The sequence below is a fragment of the Neoarius graeffei genome, chromosome 7 (assembly GCF_027579695.1).
Source record: "Neoarius graeffei isolate fNeoGra1 chromosome 7, fNeoGra1.pri, whole genome shotgun sequence".
Lineage (NCBI taxonomy): Eukaryota > Metazoa > Chordata > Actinopteri > Siluriformes > Ariidae > Neoarius > Neoarius graeffei.
In genome coordinates this window covers 81,386,736-81,412,569 of record NC_083575.1, presented here as the reverse complement: position 1 = coordinate 81,412,569, position 25,834 = coordinate 81,386,736, and the positions used below count along the sequence as shown (strand labels likewise).

General features: G+C 43.5%; 1 protein-coding gene across 5 annotated transcripts in view; it reads left to right on the top strand.

Annotated features, from left to right (window-relative positions):
- Positions 1 to 25,834, top strand: part of fam13a (family with sequence similarity 13 member A) — a 281,599-nt gene that overhangs the window by 68,767 nt on the left and 186,998 nt on the right. For all 5 annotated transcript variants that reach the window (XM_060926493.1, XM_060926495.1, XM_060926497.1 and 2 more), the window contains 3 exons: positions 293 to 440; positions 7,739 to 7,828; positions 13,596 to 13,688. In XM_060926493.1, coding sequence (XP_060782476.1) covers positions 293 to 440; positions 7,739 to 7,828; positions 13,596 to 13,688 — 331 coding nt within the window. The remainder of the gene's footprint in view (positions 1 to 292; positions 441 to 7,738; positions 7,829 to 13,595; positions 13,689 to 25,834) is intronic.

The following is a 25,834-nucleotide window of genomic DNA, read 5'->3' as shown; positions in this document are numbered from 1 at the left end:
GCATTTATATTATGTTTTATCCCTGAGATATTGAAAAATCTCCAATTGGCGGCCATTTTGGACGCCATCTTGAATTTCTCAGAGAGCACAAGGTGGATTCCCGGGGACTTTTAGTATGTTATTCCTAAGGGTATTCTGAACATATTCTGAAAAATTCAGCTTGTTACTAATTTGTTCCGGGTTGGACTCAATTTTGAGCTAATGCTCTCGGGCTAAACCGTTTGGATCGCTTTGCACAAATTGTCATAATTAGTTCAATGGTGTTCTGTTTCTCTCTTTTTTTTTTCCTCAGCGTGTCCCCTGGTTTTGAAGGCATTCAGGAGCAGAATGTGTGTAATAAGATCATGGCCAGGCTCATTGAGAACTTCAGCACCATCTTTGAGCCAAGTGGAGGACAGGAGCAGCCCAAAAGCCAGCCTTCACACATCATCATGGTCAAAGTGGGTGCTGACACACACTGATGTTCTTCACACGTCAGTCAGTTTTTAAACCTTTATGACTTCAACGTGGGTGCTGACGGAAACGTTCTTTAGTTATTGCACACCGGAGGTGATTAAGACGTTGCATGTTAATGCTGTTTTCCATAGAAAGCCAAGAAGTCTTTATTTGTCACATGTACACTCAAGCACAGAGTGAAATTTAACCCACCTGAAGCAGTGAACACACCACACACACAAGTGAGCAATGAGCACACACACATATTCAGAGCAGTGGGCTGCTATGCTACAGCGCCCGGGGAGCAGTTGTGGGTTAGATACCTTGCTCAAGGGCATTTCAGCCCAACCTCAGACCATGGCTACTCCATGTTAACCTAAGCACATGTCTTTGGACTGTGGGGGAAACCGGAGCACCCGGAGGAAACTCTACACAGAAAGGACCCCGTCGGCCACTGGGCTCGAACCTAGAACCTTCTTGCTGTGAGGCAACACAGTGCTGTGACACAACACCACTGTGCTGCCCAGTATTTACATTTATTCGATTTAATCATCTTTTTAGGGTCGTGTAGGCATAATGGAACTTATTCTATCCACTGGATATGAGCAATTGCATGCTCTGATTGGCTACTCTACTACTATGGAATCAATTTTGTGCCAAAATGTTCATACAATACTTTTGAAATATCAAACAAAAACGACAAATCAAAATACAAAAAAAAAAGTCAATTTTTTCAGACTGGCAAACAAATTATGTGTGTAATCGTGCAAAATATCAGTCTATTACTCTTCAGAAACCTTTTATTTTTGTTCCGCGTCTTTCTCAGTTTTGTTTGGCGTAATTTATTTTGGTTGCGAGTCCAGCTTTCTTGTTTGCGCTCCCTGACTTTTTGCTTGCAGTTTTGGCACAAACTTCACGTGTGGGTGGGCTGTCCAGGAACGCATTCCCATTGGCTAACTTGTGTTTGACTGACAGCTACGCTCAGCCATTCCCTCGGAAGCTGTTGCGGCCATTTCCTACTCGGATTCTGGCGGACTGTTTGACGAGTGACCGATCCATTGACGGTAAACAAGGATCGAGTGGACTTCAGTGGCGACTATGATATTGAATTTACACTTTGTTGAATTAATTCAATATCATAGTCGCCACTGAAGTCCACTCGATCCTTGTTTACCGTCAATGGATCGGTCACTCGTCAAACAGTCCGCCAGAATCCGAGTAGGGAATGGCTGAGCGGAGCTGTCAGTCAAACACAAGTTACCCAATGGGAATGCATTCCTGGACAGCCCACCCACACGTGAAGTTTGTGCCAAAACTGCAAGCAAAAAGTCAGGGAGCGCAAACGAGAAAGCTGGAATCGCAACCAAAATAAATTACGTCAAACAAAACTGAGAAAGACGCGGAACAAAAATAAAAGGTTTCTGAAGAGTAACAGACTGATATTTTGCACGATTACACGAATAATTTGTTTGCCAGTCTAAAAAAAATTTACTTTTTTTTTTTGTATTTTGATTTGTCGTTTTTGTTTGATATTTCAAAAGTATTGTATGAACATTTTGGCACAAAATTGATTCCATATACTACTAGGCTATCAGCTCTTATACCGTGAGTAGAGAAAAACAAAATGGCAGCGCGTGTTGCTGAACCATTCGAGGACAAAATAAAAACTCAACTCGAAAACAAAATACAAAAAAAAAGCAACAAAATATGGAATAAAAGTATTTGATGGTAAGAACACGTCTTTTTATTTTTCAAGAATTATTATTATCATCATTGCATTTTTCACAAATTGCTCCTGTCATTTCGCCGGTTTGTTTACATTCTAAGCACAAATTATTTTATCGGACGTTTAAAGTTTTTATTTATCGAATTTGCAAAAACAAAAATGCTCTGTTTCTCAAAATCCAGTGAACGTGGATAGAATAAACAATTATTTCACTCAATCTCGTCATACACGGCTTATAGCCAAGTCAGTGCTGTGCGCCTCGTCGGCTATCAGCTCATGTACGACTCGATTTCGTGGAATAACTGTTAATGATTCAACCTCCCAGGTTTGTAAGTGTCACGCAGACCACCACATATAAATGCTCATCTGAAACAGAGAGGTTCAAGTGAATGACCTTTAAAAGTGCAGTATTTATTTAAGTGGCACATGGTGAATGCAATCAGCATCAACAATTCTTCAATTTGAGCTGAATCTTTCTGTTAGAGGTGCATATGAAAGTGTTTCATGAAAACAAAAGAGCTATTAATGTTACTGATATATGTACGTATAAAACCATTTTATCTCTATAGGACTGGCGCACTGTTGGTAGTTCACATTTGTGGCGCTAATACAAAAAATGCACGTCTCATATCTGCCTACATGATTAAATTTATTTTTATCAGGGATGTGATTTTTCCGCGAATTCGCGGAATTCCGCTTTTTTCACCTCAAAACATGAAGAAAAAAATGTTTCCGATTTTTCCCTCAAATCCACATTCGTATCCTATTCGTTCCGACTTTGTTTGAAAGATGGCAGCCTCGGATTTGCATCTTTACGCCTCGATCACGGAGGCTGCCATCTTTCAACTCTTTGTTTGAAGCGAGCGCATTCATTGGTTGTTACAGAGCGATGGGCCAATCATGTACCTCGTTTCATCTCATTGACGTAATTACGTCATTTACGCAATTACGTCATTGAGATGAAACGAGGTACGTGATTGGCCCATCGCTCTGTAACAACCAATGAACACGCTTGTTAGATAGCTGTACGTAAGCTCGCTTCAAACAGAGTTGAAAGATGGCAGCCTCCGTGATCGAGGCGTAAAGATGCAAATCGAGTTAAAGAAATCGACAGAATAGTGAAAAACAAGTTCCGCTGGGAATGGTTGGAGAAAGAGGTTGCTACAGACGTTGGACATGAGACTGTGAGACATTTGTTCAGCGTTTTCGTTCTTTGGGGAGAGGGCAGAGGTCTCTGGCTGTCAAGTTTGGGGATACTGGGACCTCCCCTGCCCGAGCTACGAGCGTCCAAAGTCAGGTTGGAGCCCGGGATAGAAACGAAACCTAAGCGGAGTGCTGCGGCTCGCCTCAGGGCGAATTACGTCCCAAGGCGCGGGGCTAGCGGGCCCTGCCGCGCTGGTTCTTTGGGGTGTGAGTGAGAGAGAGTGTGTGTGTGAGAGAGTGAGTGTGTGTGTGTGTGTGTGTGTGTGTGCGCAAGTGAGAGAGAGAGAGAGAGCGCGCGCGAGTGAGAGAGAGAGCGCGAGTGAGAGAGAGCGCACGAGTGAGAGAGAGCGCGCGCGAGTGAGAGAGAGAGTGTGAGCGCGTGCGAGCGAGTGTGTGCCCGCGAGCGAGAGAGAGTGTGTGCGCGTGCGAGTGAGAGAGAGAGTGAGCGAGTGTGTGTGTGTGTCAGAGTTGCATGTTGACCATTAAATTGGCTTGAGTTTGTTAATCATGACAATTTTTTTCTTGTGTGTTTGCTTGCCATTTTCGTACAATTTTTAAGTCAGAAAACCCCAAAACCCAGGAGCTTCGGGGGGCTTCGCCCCTTGTCCCCCCACCAGGGTGCTGCCCTGGACCAGCTGGGGGCCTGCGGCCCCCAGACCCCCGGCTAAAATTTTCAGATAATTTCACCAGCCACAAATCACATCCCTGTTTTATTCAAGATCAGCTCTTCGTGTTTAGGTATTTCTGCACAGTGACATGCCATGCATCCAGAAAGAGCTGTTCGTCACCACACAGAAAAGCTAGTGCCTACCATTCTAGTGAAGCTAGTGCTTATGATTCTGCAAACTCGTGCACAAAAGTGACACATCTAATTGCGTAATCAAGGCACAGTTCAGAACGACTTCGGTGTGAAAGCAAACCTGCGATTATGAGCCCCACTGATAAATGAGCCCCAAATGTGTCCTGAGGTTCTCAAGTATTCGGACCAAGCGTGAAAACGTCCTAAGAGGAAAAAATGCCAGCAAAGTATTTGATATTATTCTATCCACATTCGCTGGATATGAGCAATCGTGCACTCTGATTGGCTACTCTACTACTAGGATATCAGCTCATATACCGTGAGTAGAGAAAAACAAAATGGCGGAACGTGTTGCTGAACCAACCAAGGACAAAATAAAAACTCTACTTGAAAACAAAACCACAAAAATTGTGATCAAGTATTTAAAAGAAACAGAAATAGCTGAAAGAATACAGTGCCCCCCCCCAATATCTCCTGTTCTACACTCCAGCCCAGTCGGTGGCGGTAATGGACCTTTTAAGTTGGTTTGCCAACCACCAAAAACCTCTAAAGAAGAAGAAGAACCCCCCCCCCAAAAAAAAAATAAAAATAAAAAAAGCAACGAAATATATTTGATGGAAGAACGTTTCTTTATTTTTAAATAATTATTATTATTGCACATTTTTCACAAATTGCTACTGCCATTACGTTAGTTTATTTACATTCTAAGTGGAAATTATTTTGTAGGACGTTTTATATAAAGTTTTTATTTATCGAATTTGAAAAAAAAAAATGCTCTGTTTCTCAAAATCCAGTGAATGTGGGGTGAATAAAACGGTTATTCCACTCAATCTTGTCGTACATGACTTATAGCCATGTACAACTCGATTTCGTGGAATAACTGTTAAATATTTCTAAATAATAACATAGCAGCGATTAAAGCTAGATGACCTTTCAGTTTCATAAAATCAGTGAAATTTTTTTCCCTCTGGTGATATTTATTTCTGTAATATCTCAAAAAACAAAGCAAAACAGGCCATTCTGTGGCTGGGAAGTTATTTAATTTGAGGGGATTCCCGAGCAAATAATGTGCATGAAATCGCTCGCTTCACACAGTCAAGCAGACGAAGTCCGTGCGCATGCGCAGGTTTACCTTCTTCTTCATCTTTTGGGTTTTATGGCAACTGGTATCCACAGTGTTGCATTACTGCCATCTACAGGTTTACCTTTGACTGTGCACTAACAGTTACATCGTTCTGTCGCTAAACGAACAGCTGATCACACCGAGGTGCTCGCTGAGCACCGATATTTATTAGTTTGGTCCTGCGTTTCCTTTCCTTCGTATAACAAAACGTCTTTTCTTCTCGCTTTCCGTTACTGTAGTCGGTCTTTCTTGTTTCATTCGCACACTCACATCTAGAGCCCTGCACTCCCGTGGGAGTCCCGCGGGACCCAACGCAAAGCAGTGCAGCGCGGGACAAATTTTGAAAGCTTGTTGCGGGCGCGGGCGGGAGGGGGAGTGCACAATGCGGGAGCGGGCGGGAGAGGTGATAAGCTGCAGTCCCGCTAACTAAAAACGTGTTTAAAATAAAATGTATAAATTATTAATTTATGTCTATCATATATAATTTGTGCTGGATATTTTATTTGGCATTAATAAAAACATTTTAAGATGCCTAAATTTGCGGATGTGGTCTAATCTCGCGTACGCTTCCGATTCCTTTCCGCTCTTCCGTGTTTGAGATCTCCGATCATGGCAGAAGAGCAGAGCTCCTCTAGTGAAGCTCACAGTGCTTCCGAAGTAAGTGCTGCTTTAAAAAGAGGTACATTTACCGTTAAAAAGTCAAGAGTCCTGAAATCGGACATTTGGAACGTGAGCTGTAGATATTTATGCTCAAATCCACTCAAAGTAGGGGGTGGGGCACCATCACGCTGTGTCTTTAAATTATATTAATTTCTTATAGGTCTACTTGTATTTCCTAGAATGTAAATGTGAGGAGTGACATATAAGCTATGTGCAATGTACAATATTCTTAATATCCACTGTAGATTTTGGTAGGTGTGTTGGGTATCTCTGTAAAGCCTCAGCTGCGCATGCCGCCTGGCAACGCGCACCCTCGCTACGTACGCTAGGTGAGGGTCGGTCAGTGGAGAGCTCAGCTAAGCTCAGCATGTTTAATTCCTCAAGCCAATGACAAGAACTTTCATGAGAAATAACGCGAACGTCTGCATCATGCGGGATTTGCGGGCGGGAGCGGGACAAAATATGGCACGTACGGGCGGGAGCGGGACTGAAAATCATAATTCTTTGCGGGAGCGGGACTGCACAATGCGGGAGCGGGCGGGAGCGGGACTGAAAATTCTGTCCCACGCAGACCTCTACTCAGATCCTCCATTTTTCTCTCCTTCTTTCAAATTTGTATCCCAGAATACCCTGTGCAAACGGGGAAAACCCACCACATGATGCATGATGTAGTATCTTGAATTGGGTCATGGTGAAGCAGGAAAAAATAGCGGAGAATTTAGGACCACATGGCTCTAAATTCATTAATTGTTCTATGTAAAAAAAAAAAAAAGATAAAATTGGAAGTCTGTGATTTGAATTCAGTAGCTTTCGGTCCGGCGGCACGGTGGTGTAGTGGTTAGCGCTGTCGCCTCACAGCAAGAAGGTCCGGGTTCGAGCCCCGTGGCCGGCGAGGGCCTTTCTGTGCGGAGTTTGCATGTTCTCCCCGTGTTCGTGTGGGTTTCCTCCGGGTGCTCCGGTTTCCCCCACAGTCCAAAGACATGCAGGTTAGGTTAACTGGTGACTCTAAATTGACCGTAGGTGTGAATGTGAGTGTGAATGGTTGTCTGTGTCTATGTGTCAGCCCTGTGATGACCTGGCGACTTGTCCAGGGTGTACCCCGCCTTTCGCCCGTAGTCAGCTGGGATAGGCTCCAGCTTGCCCGCGACCCTGTAGAACAGGATAAAGCGGCTAGAGATAATGAGATGAGATGAGCTTTCGGTCCACTAAACAAAAATAATTGGGTGTCGGGGAAAATTCTTTTTATGACCTACACTTGAAAAATCTGAAAGGCGGTCTAGCTTTAAAAAAAGGCTAAAAAGTGCTTTTTTACTCGGTGTGTCCATACCATTAGAACCTGTTTACTCACCTACTTACATGCAGTGCATGAGAGGACGTGACCTTGACACTACATTGACAGCAGACTGATGCATAGTACTGTATATGGGCATCTGTTTTGCTGCTGCAGACTTGAATGACGCTGGTAAACAGCATTAACTCGAGCAAGATTAAAAAGAAAAACACAAACTCACTGCTCCAGTGTCGTGGAAAGATAGATATTAGAACATAGTTTACTACAAAGAGCCAAATTGGCCACCTGTGGATATCTTCTGACTCCCAGACTCCCAGATAACCCCTGATGACCTTTACCTTGTTCAGATAATGGACATGGCTCCATTTTGTGATGTGGCTCTTTTGAGTCTTGTATTAATTCACCATTCATTTCAGGGTGAATGTCACTTCACGTATGGGTACAATATGAAGAAACTGCTGAGCTCATGTGAACTCTTTGCACTTATCGTTTTGTTCCCAGGAGGCCCACATGGATATAGTGCGCACAGATACCTTGTCAACATCCTCTCCGACACCTACAGCACCTACTCCACTTCCCAGAAAGAAGAAGGTACACATGACATGTTTGTGTGTGTTTTCATGTTAGTTTGTGTGTCTCTATATTTGTTCACCATTTATTATCACGCCAGTGTGTTGTCAGTATTGTAAATGAAGCATCGTCAAGTCAAGTTTATTTGTATAGCACTTTTAACAATAAAAATTGTCGCAAAGCAGCTTTACAGAATTTGAACGACTTGAAACATGAGCTAATTTTATCCCTAACCTATCCCCAATGAGCAAGCCTGTGGCGACGGTGGCAAGGAAAAACTCCCTCAGACGACATGAGGAAGAAACCTCGAGAGGAACCAGACTCAAAAGGGAGCCCTTCCTCATTTGGGTAACAACAGACAACGTGATTACCGTATAACATTAACAGTTTTAACATGAAGTCAGCTTCGTTGATGTTATAAACTCTTCATTGATGGAAACTTGAGTGCAAAACTGTTCATGATAACTGCAGTCCTAAAGTTAGCAAGTCAACTGTAGTCCTCAGCCATAAAAGCATTACTGTAAGAGTCCAGAGCGTCTTCCTAGTGTGACTTTCAACTGTCCATATGGGGCCGTCCTCTACAGGAGCGATGCGATGAGACTCCAACCAGACACAGGGCACCAGGATGGATCAGGCAGGTCTAAGGAGCAGAAGAGGTCAGCATCTCGATCTCAGGACCGACATGTAACTCAGAGGGACAGATGGGGGGGACCTGGAATGACCTGTATATCTATTTATCACCCAGTCAGAGGCTTAAAGGAACAGTCCACCGTACTTCCATAATGAAATATGCTCTTATCTGAATTGAGACGAGCTGCTCCGTACCTCTCCGAGCTTTGCGCGACCTCCCAGTCAGTCAGACGCAGTCAGACGCGCTGTCACTCCTGTTAGCAATGTAGCTAGGCTCAGTATGGCCAATGGTATTTTTTGGGGCTGTAGTTAGATGCGACCAAACTCTTCCGCGTTTTTCCTGTTTACATAGGTTTATATGACCAGTGATATGAAACAAGTTCAGTTAAAAAATTGAAACGTAGCGATTTTCTATGCTATGGAAAGTCCGCACTATAATGACAGGCGTACTAACACCTTCTGCGCGCTTCGGCAGCGCGTTGATACGGAGCTCAGATATCAATGCGCTGCCGAAGCGCGCAGAAGGTGTTAGTACGCCTGTCATTATAGTGCGGACTTTCCATAGCATAGAAAAATCGCTACGTTTCAATTTGTGTAACTGAACTTGTTTCATATCACTGGTCATATAAACCTATGTAAACAGGAAAAACGCGGAAGAGTTTGGTCGCATCTAACTACAGCCCCAAAAAATACCATTGGCCCTACTGAGCCTAGCTACATTGCTAACAGGAGTGACAGCGCGTCTGACTGCGTCTGACTGACTGGGAGGTCGCGCAAAGCTCGGAGAGGTACGGAGCAGCTCGTCTCAATTCAGATAAGAGCATATTTCATTATGGAAGTACGGTGGACTGTTCCTTTAAAGCTTTTTTTTTTTCCCCCAGCCTTTCCTGATGTAATAAACTTTGGAGTATGACCCTTCGGGGTGAGATCTGTGCAGCTTATGCTCATAAATGGTATTTTTAGAAAATGAAAAGTAACAGCCCGTTTTTGCTTTTTGGATATTTTGCAAGCTGTGTATGCTCAGCCTGTGTGATTGCTTTATTCAGTCAAGCTCAGCAAAATTATCAAGCTTTAACCACAACTTCTTGTTTTTGAACGCTAGCATTTGTGCCTTGGGTCTTTCACTTGCTAAGACCTGCAGTGCCTTGCATAAGCATTTGCTTATTCATAAAATATCCCAAGCTTTGAACATCCTGCAAAGCACCATCAAATCCATTATTAAAAATGGAAAGAATATGGCACAGCTGTGACTTTGCCTAGACGAGGCTGTCCACCAGAAGTCACTGATCAGGTAAAGAGGGGATTAGTCAGAGAAGCAAAGAGGTCAAGGAGATGGAGAGAGCCACAGCTCAGATGGGAGAAACTGTCCACAGGATAACCTTAACCTGGACACAAGCGTGGTGAGCCATCTGAAATCTTGTTCGGAGTTTGCCAAAAGGCGCGTGAAAAAAAGATTCTGTGGTCTGATGAGACCAAATTGTAGCTTTTCTGCCTTGGCACAAAGTGATACATCCGGCAGAAATGCAACACAGCTGATCGCTCTGAGATCAGTCTCCTTAGAGTGAAGCACGGTGGTGGTAGCATTATGCAGTGGTGATGCTTCTCATCAGCAGGGACTGGGAAACTGGTCAGGTTTGAAGGCAAGATAGATGGACCCAAATACAGGACAATCCGAGAAGAAAAGCTATTCCAGTTTTCAAGAGATTTGACACTGGTACTGTTAGACGCGGTTCCAACAGTATGGCTGTAGGTATACTACCAAAGCTACACTGGAGAGGTTCATAATGTTAGAACGGCCCAGTCAAAGTCCAGACCTCAGTCCAGCTGAGGACTTGTGGTAATACTAAAAAAACTGATGTTCATGAGATAAACAGTGGGCAAAAGTTCATCTCATCTCATTATCTCTAGCCGCTTTATCCTTCTACAGGGTCGCAGGCAAGCTGGAGCCTATCCCAGCTGACTACGGGCGAAAGGCAGGGTACACCCTGGACAAGTCGCCAGGTCATCACAGGGCTGACACATAGACACAGACAACCATTCACACCTACGGTCAATTTAGAGTCACCAGTTAACCTAACCTGCATGTCTTTGGACTGTGGGGGAAACCGGAGCACCCGGAGGAAACCCACGCGGACACGGGGAGAACATGCAAACTCCACACAGAAAGGCCCTCGCCGGCCCCGGGGCTCGAACCCAGGACCTTCTTGCTGTGAGGCGACAGCGCTAACCACTACACCACCGTGCCGCCCATGGGCAAAAGTTATTTAAGAAAATAAAAAAAAGACAAGTTATCAAGGCGAAGTTCTTTTAACAAGCAAAATACACTCACATGACACTTTAATAGGAACTTGTTCTTGATTCTAAGATTCCTGTTCTTGGCTGCAGGACTGGAACCCAGTGTGTTCTTCTGCTGTTGCATGCTGAGATGCTTTTCTGCTCACCACGGTTGTAAAGAGTTGCTATGAGTTACTAGATCCTTCCTGGCAGCTCGAACCAATCTGGCCATTTTCCTCTGACCTCTCTTATCAACAAGGCGTTTGTTTCCACCCACAGAACTGTCGCTCGCTGAATGTTTTTTTTTTTTGTTTTTCGCACCAAAATCTAGAGACTGTTGTGTGCGAAAACCCCAGGAGATCAGCAGTTTCTGAAATACTCAAACCAGCACCCGTGCCACAGTGAAAGTCACACTTAGACCCCGTCCACACGTAGCCGGGTATCTGCTAAATCAAAGATATTTTTCTACGTTTTGGCCTGTCATCCACATGAAAACACATCAAAAACGAATATTTAAAAAAAACTCCGGGCAAAGTGAAGATTTTTGAAAACTCCGTGTATGCCTTTTCGTGTAGACAGAGATAAGCGGAGTTTTGCGTTTTAGAACGTCACAATCTGCGCCAAAAAAATGACAACAAATCTGCCCTGACGTCAAACGTGCGACCTTTGTTTACTGCAGAAGCCAGATTAAGCATGGACAAAGAGTAATGGATCGGAGTAGTGCCTTGAAAGCGTTAATCATTGTGCAGGTGCTATTTACATGTTTAATTTTAGAAGCCCAACTACTGACAAGATTCCCAATCAACGTTTTCTTGCGTCTTTTGAAGTTTATACTCCAAAATTGCGTTTAGAAGCAATTCTGTCTCCGAGTCTGTCCAGACGAACGAGCTTGGCGCCATGTTTTATGTTTAGGCGGAAGTGACGCCAACAGAGGGCTATTCTGATGTGATTAGGGGTAGGATTTGGGGAAATAATGCCATCTACAGGTTTGGAATGCTTATGACTGTGATTGAAAACGCAGATGTTCGGTTATGTGTGGAAGGGATTTTTTTCGAAGACAAGGTGGTGTGGATAAAACATTTTTATAAACGGAGGGGGGGAAAATGTTCGGTTTTAAAAATACCTGGCTATGTGTGTACATGGCCTTAGTTTGAGATCACAATTTCTCCCATTCTGATGTTTGAAGAAGTGAACATTAACTGAAGCTCTTGATTTGTATCTGCATGATTTTTATGTGGGCGGCACGGTGGTGTAGTGGTTAGCGCTGTCGCCTCACAGCAAGAAGGTCTGGGTTCGAGCCCCGTGGCCGGCGAGGGCCTTTCTGTGTGGAGTTTGCATGTTCTCCCCGTGTCCGCGTGGGTTTCCTCCGGGTGCTCCGGTTTCCCCCACAGTCCAAAGACATGCAGGTTAGGTTAACTGGTGACTCTAAATTGACCGTAGGTGTGAATGTGAGTGTGAATGGTTGTCTGTGTCTATGTGTCAGCCCTGTGATGACCTGGCGACTTGTCCAGGGTGTACCCCGCCTTTCGCCCATAGTCAGCTGGGATAGGCTCCAGCTCGCCTGCGACCCTGTAGAACAGGATAAAGCGGCTAGAGATAATGAGATGAGATGATTTTATGCATCATGCTGCTGTCAAGGGATCGGGTGCTCCTAATAAAGTGGCCGGCGAGTGCAGATTTTGAAGGGGCACTATGGTGTGAAGCTGCTGATGCTGACGAAGAATAAACATGCTTCATATCTGTATGGATTGACTCTAGAATATAAAATTCCATGAACTATGGTTCTTAACATTTTCCTCGGCTGTGTTAAGACTTCAGATTCTACGTTGTGCCGAGCAAGAGTTCTGCTTTTGTTAACCGTTTTAACTACCAAATGCGTTCAAATGACATTGCATGCAGCCAGTTTGTCTTCATGTAGCAATATTGGCCCTTTTCCACTACCCTTTTTCAGCTCACTTCAGCCCGACACGGCTTGCATTTCGACTACCTCAGAGCAGCACGACTCAGCTCGCTTCAGCCCTGCTTAGCCCCTAAAACTCGCACGGTTTTGGAGTGGGGCTGAAGCAAGCCAAACCGAGCCGAGTGAGGCTGGGGGCGTGAGCAGACACTCCCCTGTGCACTGATTGGTGAGGAGGAGTGTCCTCACACACCCACACACGCCCCGCGAGCACGCTGGGATCTGTAAACACCGTAAACCCGGAAGAAGAATTATTACGAATTACGAGAATTTCTGAAGCCTTATGCGCCTCGTCTCATCTATACGCTCTTGCCAGTATCTGTTGTCGGTGACAACAAGCCACAGCACCAAGACCAGCAACACTAACGACTCCATGTTTATTGTTTACTATCCGGGTCGTGAGACTACCGCTTAAAAGGTCACTGATGTCACTGTTTGCGCCACTTAATGACATCACGTGACGTCCATCCACTTTCGCTAACTCCACCCAATGTGTCCACCCACTTCCAGCCAGCACGGTTCAGCGCGGTTGTAGTCGAAATGCAACTCCAACAGCCCCACTCAGCTCGACTCAGCCCAACTCAGCACGGCACGGCTCAGCCCGACTCAGCCGCGTTTGTAGTGGAAAAGCGGCATAAGTGTTCAAGCAAAACTCTTACACGACGTTTAAACCTGTAATGCTGTGAACACGGACTGGTAGATTGTTACGGTATAGGAAAGAGTTTGGTTCTTATTAGTTTTTAACTCATATTTGTACAATCTGGGAACATCCTCTGCAGTTCTGCAATGCTGACGTTTCGTTTCCTGTTTCACTTTGTAATGATTAATGTTTTCAGTCAAGGATGCAAAGGTCTGGTGCTGCTGAATGATTTTATTGACTCATAGATCACTTAATAATCTGGCACTGATCATTTCCTGTTTTGTCAGGCCACAAGGAGCAGTCCAGTTGAAGACAAGGTCTCACCAAGAGAAAAAGAGTTGAGCCAAGAAACCCCAGTACCTACACCAAGAAAAAAGAAGGTAACGATCTTTTTATTTTTAATATTGCAGGAAAAGAGCTGAGATATGAGAAAAGCATTTTGGCTGATTTATTTAAGGATTTATAAGACTGGAGGAATATCGGAAGAAGGATTTCTCTTGCCGAGACTTGATACACAAGTCACCTTGATCTTTTCATCCAAATTTTGTGAACCCAAATACCAGTTTAAAACATTTATAGTTTGTAGCGTTCACTTAGAGCTACCTGGCTTTATTTGCAGTCTGGCTTCATATCAGTGTGTTCGGCTTATCGTTTGTTCTTTAACGTTCTAGATAGCCTCTGATACCTGCTGACTGCTCAAATGACTTTGATGCTTTTTTCATGGGGGGGAAAAAAGGAGAAATCGGCCATTTCGTAACACCTTAGGCCACCTTGCTAGATACCAGCGTATGCTGTGTTTTCGTACAGGGCTTGAAATCTAAAACTGTTTACTTAGACTGGTGTCCAGCTCATCTTGCTGAGCTGCCCTAGATAAGGCCTGCAGGACATCATTGCAGTAAGTCATAACCAGGGCACTGGATCGATTGGGAAATGCTGATGGGAAAAAAAGCAAAAAGAGATGGTTGTGAAAAGTAAGACAAGCTCCCGCTGAGGAGATCGCTTATGGGGTCGGTGAAACGATTCAAATCAGCACGTAGCACACGTGGACCTGGGTTATTTGGGTTACACTTTATTTTTAAGTTTCTTACAAAAGAAAGAAATAATATGATTGAGGTATAAGCTGTACTTTGTTCTGGACATAGTCTGGTCGATAAAGGCTGCTCAGTGGCTAAAACTGTCTGGCTAACAGTGTGGATAATACTAATTGCATTTTTAGAACATTATTATTATTATTATTATTATTAGTGGAGCTCCTGTACACAGAGCGAAGCTCCATACTTAAAAGAGAACTGAAGTCATTTTTAAACTTGGTTTATTTCTTAATTAACATGTTATTCAGTTACGTTTTCGGTTTTAGTAACCTTATATCGTGACTCGTATTGGCAACTAATTGCAATTCAGTATTGTACTTCATCGTCATCATCATGTTTTCCCCTATGGCCTACTCTTGGCCCTCGGGCGCGACTGAAGGCCAAGACTATTGTCCAACAGTCGGTGGAATTCGGATTTAATAATAATAATAATAATAATACATCTGTTTTGTATAACGCTTTTCATGATACTCAAAGACGCTTTACAGGAGGTTCACATACACACACACACACACACACACACACAGACACACACAGACAATAGTAGACAAAGAAAGAAAAAAAAAAATAAAAAATATAATAAAAAATAAATAAATGAAAAATAAAAAGTAAAAAGTCCACCAAGTAGGGGTCAGGATGTAATTCCAGTGGTGCAGCAGCCACAGTCCCACCAAAAGGCGCACGAAAACAAGTCCCACATCTCCAGCACTGCTGCCGTGACGCCGTCAGCAGCATCGCTCGAACACCACGCCATGGATCCGCAAAGCGAGCAGAGAAGCTCCGGCACGCAGAGCGCTGGTACTGGTATGTCCCAAACCACCTGCACAGCCACCTCGACACCACCGAGCAACATCGCTCGGAACATCACGCCAAGCGTTAAGGCGTAGAGCGCTGGACAACCATGATGTAAAATGAGCAACGAGCTCACTGCAGTCCACAGCTGGGAGCACAGGCATCACCCACGGCGAACCAAGGCCTGGAGGGAACCGATGCCCAAAACTAGGTCCGGAGCTACACCCCAACCGGTGGAAAAAACACTCAAACAAACATCAAACTACACAAACACACACAAAAAAAAGAAAAAGAAATAAAATAAAACAAAACAAAAAAGCTCCGGTGAGAAGCGGCAGCCAGAACGCGCACGACGTACTCTCAACCGGAAACGGAAGTCCGGTTGAGATTATCCATCATTGTCCTTCTTATTTGTGTGCGGTCCATACTGAGTCTCTTTTCGACATTTGCCCAGATCTTATTCGGTGTTCGCTTGTCGAATAATACTTGCTTTTGCAAGGCATCGTTTTCCAAGCGACACACATGTGCCATATATTTCATGTATTGCCCATGGCAAAAGTCTGTTATGTGGCCAGTGTTGGTAATAGTGCGTAGTTTGTCGTTAGATATTTTGTAGGACCAATTAAGTTCCCCTTCAACTTGTGTAGTTGGATCCACGCCTTTTCTTCGCTGGGATCGTGTGGGAGCATTTTTCCTAGCATATCCCCCGGCCACCATCTTTCTCAAAAAGCCATTCCAAACATTCTCGATCTTTTGGAGGTCATCTGCTGTCAGCTCGTAAGTTTGAATTCCATATATGCCCCTTTTCCACCAAAGCAGTTCCAGGGCTGGTTCGGGGCCAGTGCTTAGTTTGGAACCGGGTTTTCTGTTTCCACTGACAAAGAACTGGCTCTGGGGCCAGAAAAACCGGTTCCAGGCTAGCACCAACTCTCTGCTGGGCCAGAGGAAAGAACCGCTTACGTCAGCAGGGGGGGCGGAGTTGTTAAGACCAACAACAATAACAAGACCGCGAAAGATCGCCATTTTTAAGTGACGAGAAGCAGCAGCTGTACAAACGCGAAGTCATCCATTATTATTGTTGTTGTTGTTGTTGTTACCGCTGCTGCTTCTTCCGTGTTGTTTTTGCTTTGATATTCGCGCCAAGGTTTATGTAAACATAGCGCCGTAACTGACGTATACAGCGACGTAATGACGTGGCTCCGCTTAGCACCGCGAGCTATGGAAAAGCAAACTGGTTCTCAGCTGGCTCGCAAGTTGAACTAGTTGTGAACCAGCACCAGCACTGGCTCCGAACCAGCCCTGGAACTGATTTGGTGGAAAAGGGGTAAGAGAAGACGCGATCTCACACACACGATTAGGATCTTTATACATGTGTCCAGATATATTTCTCTATCGGTCAGAAAGTGTTTTAACTCGTCCCACTTTTGGAACGCAGAAGCAATTCTCGAGTGCAGGGCGGCAGCCGACTTTCCTGTGTTCGTAATCAAATGGCCTAAGTAACGAAATTCTCTGACGTTTTTAATGAGGGTGTTATTTACAGAGAGTAGGGACCTCTGAGCTCTGATCGACTCGTCGACAATGAAAGCCACGGTCTCTGTTTTTGAATATGACATTTGCAGACCGAATCTTGAGAAGGCGTCGTCATATATAGCGAGGATTTTACTGAGCTCTTCGATGCTATTAGAGAAAAGCACCACATCATCTGCGTATAATAGTTCCGTCACTCTTAACCGCCCAGTTGCTGTTGCTCTCTTCCGATAATCACGAGGTGAGACTTCATTTGGTATCTGGAACTCTATCAGCACACCAGTGTCTGGAAACTGCTTCTTTATCTCATACTTTGCACACCTCAAGCCAAAGTCCATGTATATATTGAAAATTATGGGACTTTTGAGGGCGCCTTGGCGGCATCCAACAAACGTTTCGAAATGCTCCACAGCACCCTTGATGCACGCCTTTGTACCCTTAGGACAGACACCAATTTAGGACAGGACAGTTGAATTTCTAACATACGGAATAGTGCCTCGCGCGGGACCCAGTCATATGCTGCTTTAAGGTCGACAAAGCAGAGGAACAGTGATTGCTTTTCCTTCTCTAGAATATGTCGAGTGATATATATGGCATCACAGGGGGATCTATTTTTCCTGAATCCAAATTGTGTGTCCAGCAAAATAATCTCGTAGATCGTCCTTATCCTCTCCATGACAATAGCTGACACGATTTTTGACATCGTTGCAATTATTGACAGACCACGGTAGTTTTCGGCCAGACGTTTGGAACCCTTCTCATGAAGGCAAGTTATTGTGGAGATTAGCCACGCACTTGGAATCTTCAGGCATGTCCATATAACACCCATCAAAAACACTAAATATTGAAGGAGTCATGTAGATTGGGAGTACTTCAGTTGTTCAGCGTAGATACTTATCGGCCTATTCGGTTTTTAGCCATGTTGAATTTAGTTCGTTCGGTCCACGGCAGGCGCCGCTTATCCACGCGATCCTCACGAGACTTGTGCGAGACTTCGAAACGTGAAAAAGAGTCAGCCAGGTGTCAGTGCCGCCATTTTGAAAACTGTTTTCCAAATGAAATATTGCACAAAAACGAGTTTAAATGATGATTACTGCCTACTTTCTTCAAACTTTCCTGATTGCTATCAAAACAAACAAAACTTCAGGCTTGATTACATCAGCATTCGAAAGAGGGCGCGCGCGTCTTTTGACAACATTGGTAGATGTCGGTCACTTTGATTTCCGCTGTACATTTTACTTCCGTCCTACGATGTCTCGCACAGGTCTCAACGCATCTCGTTTATGGCCATTGCTTTGACGTATGGACTGATATATTACAGAGCATATTTCAAACACTCATAACTTGCTATAGCAGTGACAAAATAGCGATCAAAAATGCATTCCAATATTTAATAAAATGAGAGAAATAGAATTTTGATAATAAAAAAAATTGCCTTCAGTTCTCCTTTAAAAGTGCTGACTGCAAAGTTGAATTCTGTGCAAAATGTTCTATGGTTAGAGCTGTTGGAGTTTCGAGATGTTCTGATGCTGCACACTCAATGTACCCTATGTGTCACTGTTTTGCCGAGATAAAAAGCGTCCCGCTTTTTACGATTCCCAAAATTGTCAAAGCAAACAAGCAGCAATATCGCGTGACCACCGTGGGGCGTGTTTGACCTACTTTTAACCAAAACAAGTCAGCGTGGGCAAACATGGTGGACTCCGCTCTTCCACCAGTGGAAAAGAAAAGGAAAGACTGCCTAGTGAGTGCAGCTGCAAGATAGAGCAAGGTTAGATGACGTGTCGTTTTTCTGGACAGATAACTAAGTCATTTTAGTTAGCGCTTAGCTATCTTAGCTTTAGAATGCATGGGCTCGACTCCACGGTAGTGAGTATGGAGTTATAGGGACCTTTCACATGACATGACCGTAACTGCGGTTTTGTTTATCCAGCTAAGCTTTATGTTTGACAACAACCGGCACAAGTGTATGCGAGTGACTGTAAGCCCAATTCAGGAAACATCTACAAATAAACTTGTAGAAGTTACATCTGAAAGAACAATGCCAGAGACCTGTAGTGCTTTTGGATGTAATAACAGATGTGGAGATAAGCTTGGCTCAATTTTTCATCACTTCTTGCCGAACCCAGAAAGACTAGAAAAATGTCGGGCTGCAGTTAAACAGGAAGACTGGATGATAAAAACATGCCTGTGTGTGTGTAGAACATTTTATATCAAGTTAGTGTGAAAGCTCTGTGCAACGTTAAAATGTAGATCTGAATGTGGGCTTTGGACATGATATTTTATTAGACCTAATGCTTGGTGAAACTAGCAGCATGTTTGTTATGTACTGATAATATAGACGAGGCTAAACAACTTAAATTATGCTAGAGCTTGGCCCTGGCTTTTTTATTCCTATTAGAAGTTCACGTTTGTGCTTACCTTTGTCATAATAAGGTATTTTTCTTTATCAGGAATTTCCCGTAACCTTCCGGCATGAAACCTGCCTCGAAATATTGGTCGGTTTCTGTACTTTTGTCTGCCTCTAGCATCTCCAATGTATTTAGAAGTCCCAAATACTAAATAGTTCAGGATGTCGTAGTGACCCAAATCTGGTAGCCGGTTTGCCGAACACTTTTCAAGTGGAATAAGTACACCTGTGGGTAAATGAAGAAGAAGAAGAAGAAGAAGCCTTTATTTTTGTCACATGTACACTCAAACACAGCAAAATTCCTCCTCTGCATTTAACCTATCAAAAGCTGTGAATGTGCAGAGAGAGAGAGAGAGAGAGCAGAATAAATAAATTAATAAATTAATGAATTAATTTGTGGGTAAATTATATGGATCTACGATGTCTGCATGTTTCAGCTTTTGCATCTAACGTGATGTGCTGGTATAATCTAAATTTTTAATCGGCACAATGTTTTACGTGCATCGCCATCTTGGTATGACGCGGTTCCATAGTTATGTTAAAGCTCCTCATATTCAAAAAAAGAAAAAAAAGCTCCTCGCATTCAGCTGTTTCCGTGGGGCCATACTGTTTATATTAAGAGACAAGAAAACGGTCCCAAAACAGAGAAAAGCAGCCCTCAGTACATCAAAATCACCACATCTTGTCTGCATGAGACCACATCTGTTCTTGTGAGACCTTGGAAAATCTCATCTCATCTCATTATCTGTAGCCGCTTTATCCTGTTCTACAGGGTCGCAGGCAAGCTGGAGCCTATCCCAGCTGACTACGGGCGAAAGGCGGGGTACACCCTGGACAAGTCGCCAGGTTATCACAGGGCTGACATATAGACACAGACAACCATTCACACTCACATTCACACCTACGGTCAATTTAGGCTACATCCACACGACAACGGCAACGAGATTTTATTTAAAAAAATATCGCGTCCACATGGGCAACGGAGCAGTAAAATATCAGGTACATATGGCAACGCAACGCTTGCTGAAAACGATGCAATACACATGCCACACCTCTACGTGCGCTGTAAGACGGTCCCATCGGAGACACCAGAACAATAGAAGAAGTAGGCGCATGCGCATAAACTCCTTCTTCTACCTGGCGTGAAGCACTCAGGAACAAACACACAACAACAAGAAGAAGATGGCTGCGACTACACGAGGAAATCGTGCGTTCTGTGTGTACAAATTAGTTTTATTAGTGTGCATAGTTTTATATAACTTAATTTTCTTATTGTGTGTGAACATTTTGAAAAGCATTTTTATATAATTTATATAACTTTTTATATTGTGTGTGAACATTTTGAAAAGCAGTCTTATCCAATAAAAAAAAGAAATTCAAGAAATGGTTCAGTTACTTGTTTATTTAAAAGAAAAGCTGTATACAAAAGTGAATGCAATGCAGTGGTTCATACAAAACAGCGAGAGTGCTGCTTGTTCTAGTCATGCGGTTGTGACGTCATCGTAAACAAATCCGTTCTACTCATCCAGACGACTTCGCAACGGCGCCGTTGCCAGATTTTTCCACTCTGGAACCCGTTCTCAAAAAATATCATTTTCGGGCACCCAAAACGCCGGTGCCGTGTGGACGCCAGGCCGAAATGATAAACAATTTTATCAGATTCACCTGAATCCGTTGCCGTGTGGACAGCCTCTTAGAGTCACCAGTTAACCTAACCTGCATGTCTTTGGGGGAAACCGGAGCACCCGGAGGAAACCCACGCGGACACGGGGAGAACATGCAAACTCCACACAGAAAGGCCCTTGCTGGCCACGGGGCTTGAACCCGGACCTTCTTGCTGTGAGGCGACAGCGCTAACCACTACACCACCGTGCCGCCCCACCTTGGAAAATGCCATGCACAATAAAAGCTTAGAAAATTTCAGATGACTTTGCAGTCAGCACCTGTAAGAGAATATGGTAACGCATCGACCTGATTTTTTAATGGTCAGAAATAAACAGAAAACTGAGTCAAAGTCACAGGATGTCAGGAACTAGGAGCAATGGCTTGGTATGATCAGGTACTAGACACTGAGCGATAGTTCGCAGTGTGTGAGTGTTTGCTGTGCTTAAATAGGGGAGCTGATTACTGGGAAAATGGGAAACAGGCGTGTCTTTAATATTCCCGAGAGGAGGGGCGCTGTGGCACTTGGGAAATGTAGTCCCTGGTGGCCATGTTTGGATGCCACTCCAAACTCAGATTCATGGCGCTGTTACTGACAAAATCCCTACTCTTACTGTGACATTGGTTTATTAGCTCATCTGGCTGACAGGCGACGAGCTTATGCCATCATGTGTTGTCTGTCATCCATCCGGCGGCGTCACACATTTCACAAAAATCTCTCTCAATTCTTCACCGATTTTTATTCTTTTTGGCAGGAAGGTAGGTCTGCCTGGGGTGCAGAGAGATTCTACCCAAATTTGCATAATTGCAATTAATAATGAAGATCTGGAGTAATTAATCGATCCCTAATGAGCAGTTTCCACACAAATCGCTTCTTCTTCTTCCTCAATGCTTCACTGATTTTGATTCTTTCTGGCATGAAGGATATGACTTCTACCCAGATTTGTTTAATTACAATTATTAATGAAGTTATGGACTAATTAAGCCTTAATGAGTGAGCAGTTCAACAAAAATCGCTTCTTCTCGGTCCATTCCTCACCGTTTTGGATTCTTTCTGGCAAACAGGTCGGTATTCCTAGGGTGTATATCGCTTCTATATATAGTTTGTATATAGTGTATATAGCTTGCAACATGTATTGCGCAAGATCTTCTGGACTGCTTCTGGACTACACAGAGCCGGAGTGAGCTACGCCATCATTGACGGTCTCGTTTTCATTTCCCGGTCCTGTCTCCGCCCCTTTTTGTTGTCATGTGTTATCATTCCGATTGTATCCAGCTGTTCTTGTTTAGGTTCCTGATTACCAGGGGCGGATCTAGAAAAATATTTATGGGGTGGCAAGAGGAGGGCAGGAATTTTTGAGGGGTGGCAACGTATTACAGACGTATATATACTGAATTTAATCACAGTTATCACAGTTTGATGACAAATAGTATGTACACACTACAAAAGGGCACGGGCTGCCATTTACAAACTCATACAGACAAACTTAATCTCATGCTTTTATTGTTCACGAAGAACACACATTCTCAGATGAGGTCTATACCGTTTCTGGACAGTTTTATACTGTATATGCAAAAGAACAGACACTAAAAAACAACAACAATAACAACACTGCTTCAAGTTCAGCATGATTTAAACCATTTACACCAGTGTCACATTTTATAGTTTTTTTTCTCACGCTTTGTAAAGGCTCACCAGTGAGCATAACATGAACTTGTAATGCCTACAACAGCTGAATGCGGCGATTTCCATGTTGCTCAGCAAAACGCTTCACAAATTTATCAAGATCTAATGCTTTTGTGCGCTTTGATTCAATGCTGACTACAGCCAAACTTGATAGTCTCTTTTCTGTCATAGTCGACCGCAAATAAGTCTTTATGACTTTATGTAGGATTCAAAGTAACTTTACAATGTTTTCCTTGACAGACGTTGAATCAATATTAACTTTTGTGGCCGACTTTACACAAAACTAATGTCAGACCTAGCTAATATTACGTGTATAGTTACAGTGGGGCAAAAAAATATGTAGTCAGTCACCAATTGTGCAAGTTCTCCCACTTAAAAAGATGAGAGAGGCCTGTAATTTTCATCATACTGTAGGTACACTTCAACTATGAGAGACAGAATGGGGGGAAAGAATCCAGGAAATCACATTGTAGGATTTTTAATGAATGAATTGGTAAATTCCTCAGTAAAATAAGTATTTGGTCACTTACAAACAAGCAAGATTTCTGGCTCTCACAGACCTTTAACTTCTTCTTTAAGAGGCTCCTCTGTCCTCCACTCGTTACCTGTATTAATGGCACCTGTTTGAACTCGTTATCAGTATAAAAGATACCTGTCCACAACCTCAAACAGTCACACTCCAAACTCCACTATGGCCAAGACCAAAGAGCTGTCAAAGGACACCAGAAACAAAATTGTAGACCTGCACCAGGCTGGGAAGACTGAATCTGCAATAGGTAAGCAGCTTGGTGTGAAGAAATCAACTGTGGGAGCAATTATTAGAAAATGGAAGACATACAAGACCACTGATAATCTCCCTCGATCTGGGGCTCCATGCAAGATCTCACCCCGTGGGGTCAAAATGATCACAAGAACAGTGAGCAAAAATCCCAGAACCACATGGGGGGACCTAGTGAATGACCTGCAGAGAGCTGGGACCAAAGTAACAAAGGCTACCATCAGTAACACACTACGCCGCCAGGGACGCAAATCCTGCAGTGCCAGATGTGTCCCCCTGCTTAAGCCAGTACATGTCCAGGCCCGTCTGAAGTTTGCTAGAGAGCATTTGGATGATCCAGAAGAGGATTGGGAGAATGTCATATGGTCAGATGAAACCAAAATAGAACTTTTTGGTAAAAACTCAACTTGTCATGTTTGGAGGAGAAAGAATGGTGAGTTGCATCCAAAGAACACCATACCTACTGTGAAGCATGGGGGTGGAAACATCATGCTTTGGGGCTGTTTTTCTGCAAAGGGACCAGGACGACTGATCCGTGTAAAGGAAAGAATGAATGGGGCCATGTATCGTGAGATTTTGAGTGAAAACCTCCTTCCATCAGCAAGGGCACTGAAGATGAAACGTGGCTGGGTCTTTCAGCATGACAATGATCCCAAACACACCGCCCGGGCAACGAAGGAGTGGCTTCGTAAGAAGCATTTCAAGGTCCTGGAGTGGCCTAGCCAGTCTCCAGATCTCAACCCCATAGAAAATCTTTGGAGGGAGTTGAAAGTCCGTGTTGCCCAGCGACAGCCCCAAAACATCACTGCTCTAGAGGAGATCTGCATGGAGGAATGGGCCAAAATACCAGCAACAGTGTGTGAAAACCTTGTGAAGACTTACAGAAAACATTTGACCTCTGTCATTGCCAACAAAGGGTATATAACAAAGTATTGAGATGAACTTTTGTTATTGACCAAATACTTATTTTCCACCATAATTTGCAAATAAATTCTTTAAAAATCAGACAGTGTGATTTTCTGGATTTTTTTTTCTCATTTTGTCTCTCATAGTTGAAGTGTACCTACCGTATGATGAAAATTACAGGCCTCTCTCATCTTTTTAAGTGGGAGAACTTGCACAATTGGTGACTGACTAAATACTTTTTTGCCCCACTGTAGCTAAATAACGTTCTCCAACCTGATTTTTATCCTCTCAAAATCAGCATCGCAACTATGCTAGCACTGTTCATTCATTATAATTTCATTTCTTGATAGATAGTTAATCAGCTTTTACCTCTTTCCTCCCGTGTCTCCTTTCCTTGCGACTCCTGGCTCCCTCGCTTCGCGCCTCTCAATTTTCCAAAACAACCAATCTCTGGCGTTATCTCGTGCTGCATTCGCCGCAGTCGGACATTGGAAATTCGCGCACGTAAATGTCAAATTGGCCGTAATTTTTCTTTGAATTCGTCGCTGTCAACTGGGGCGGCAGCAGGGGTGGCAAGGCTTTCTTTTAGGGTGGCATTTGCCACCCTGTGCCACCCCGGTAGATCCGCCCATGCTGATTACTGTGTATTTATCCCCTCATGTTTCACTGTGTCTGTAATTCACTTTCCAAATGCATGAGATTTGTGTCTCTCGCGTTTGACCTCGCACCTGTTTTACCTTTATGAATACGGGTTATCTTTTTTCTGACGCTTGCTGACTGCATAATGACCATGACCATGATTTCTGCTTTACCCACAATAAAAACGTTGATGAGTCACACTTGCACTTGTGAAGTGCCACCTATCTGCACTTTCCAGTCATAATTCAGTACTTGGACTTGATCCCACCAGCCCAGCCCCATTTTCACTGTCGACGCACCTCAGAATGATTCCAGTTAGCACGAGGACAATCAAAAACTACATCAACAGGAAGCTATACATATAAAAACGAGAGCACTGCCCACAGGTGTTGAGTAATTCCCTATAACAGCAGCGGTGATAATTGTGGTGGCTGTAATACAAATTTATATGAATGCGCTTTTTCTAATATAGTATCATTTCTAAAGGAACGCTGGAACTTGTACGGTGGACGAGCTACATAATCTAAACCTAATAATTAAAAAGCACAGATTAAAAATGTGCTGTTGCTTAACAATGATGCATTTCCTTGCTAATGTGGTGCAGCTTTCCATAAGGAGACGTTTACTTAACCTTTATGGAAGGTTGATTATTTTCCAGTAACAGCATATCCTGTTGTGATTTATTCTGTAATTTGAGTTCACAATCGTGTGAATCAAAACAGCCAGCCAAGGCTGTAAATTTACCAAAGCTGCACGACTGTTTTTCTGCTTCATCCTTATCAAGAAAAAGGTGTTATATGACCTTATTTATTCATTTATTTATTTATTATGTTATATGACCTTAATTTATTTATTTATTATGCACATTTTATTAACCTTGAGAGCGGCTGTCATGCTTTGTAATTCATGGTCATGTCATAAAGATTCACAATCATCATTGATATAAAGGCAAAACGAAGCCAAGCAAAGGCACGGTGTTTGTATCAGAGGGGTTTTTTGTTTGTTTTTCCCTCAGTTTCTCACAGTAAGTTGAA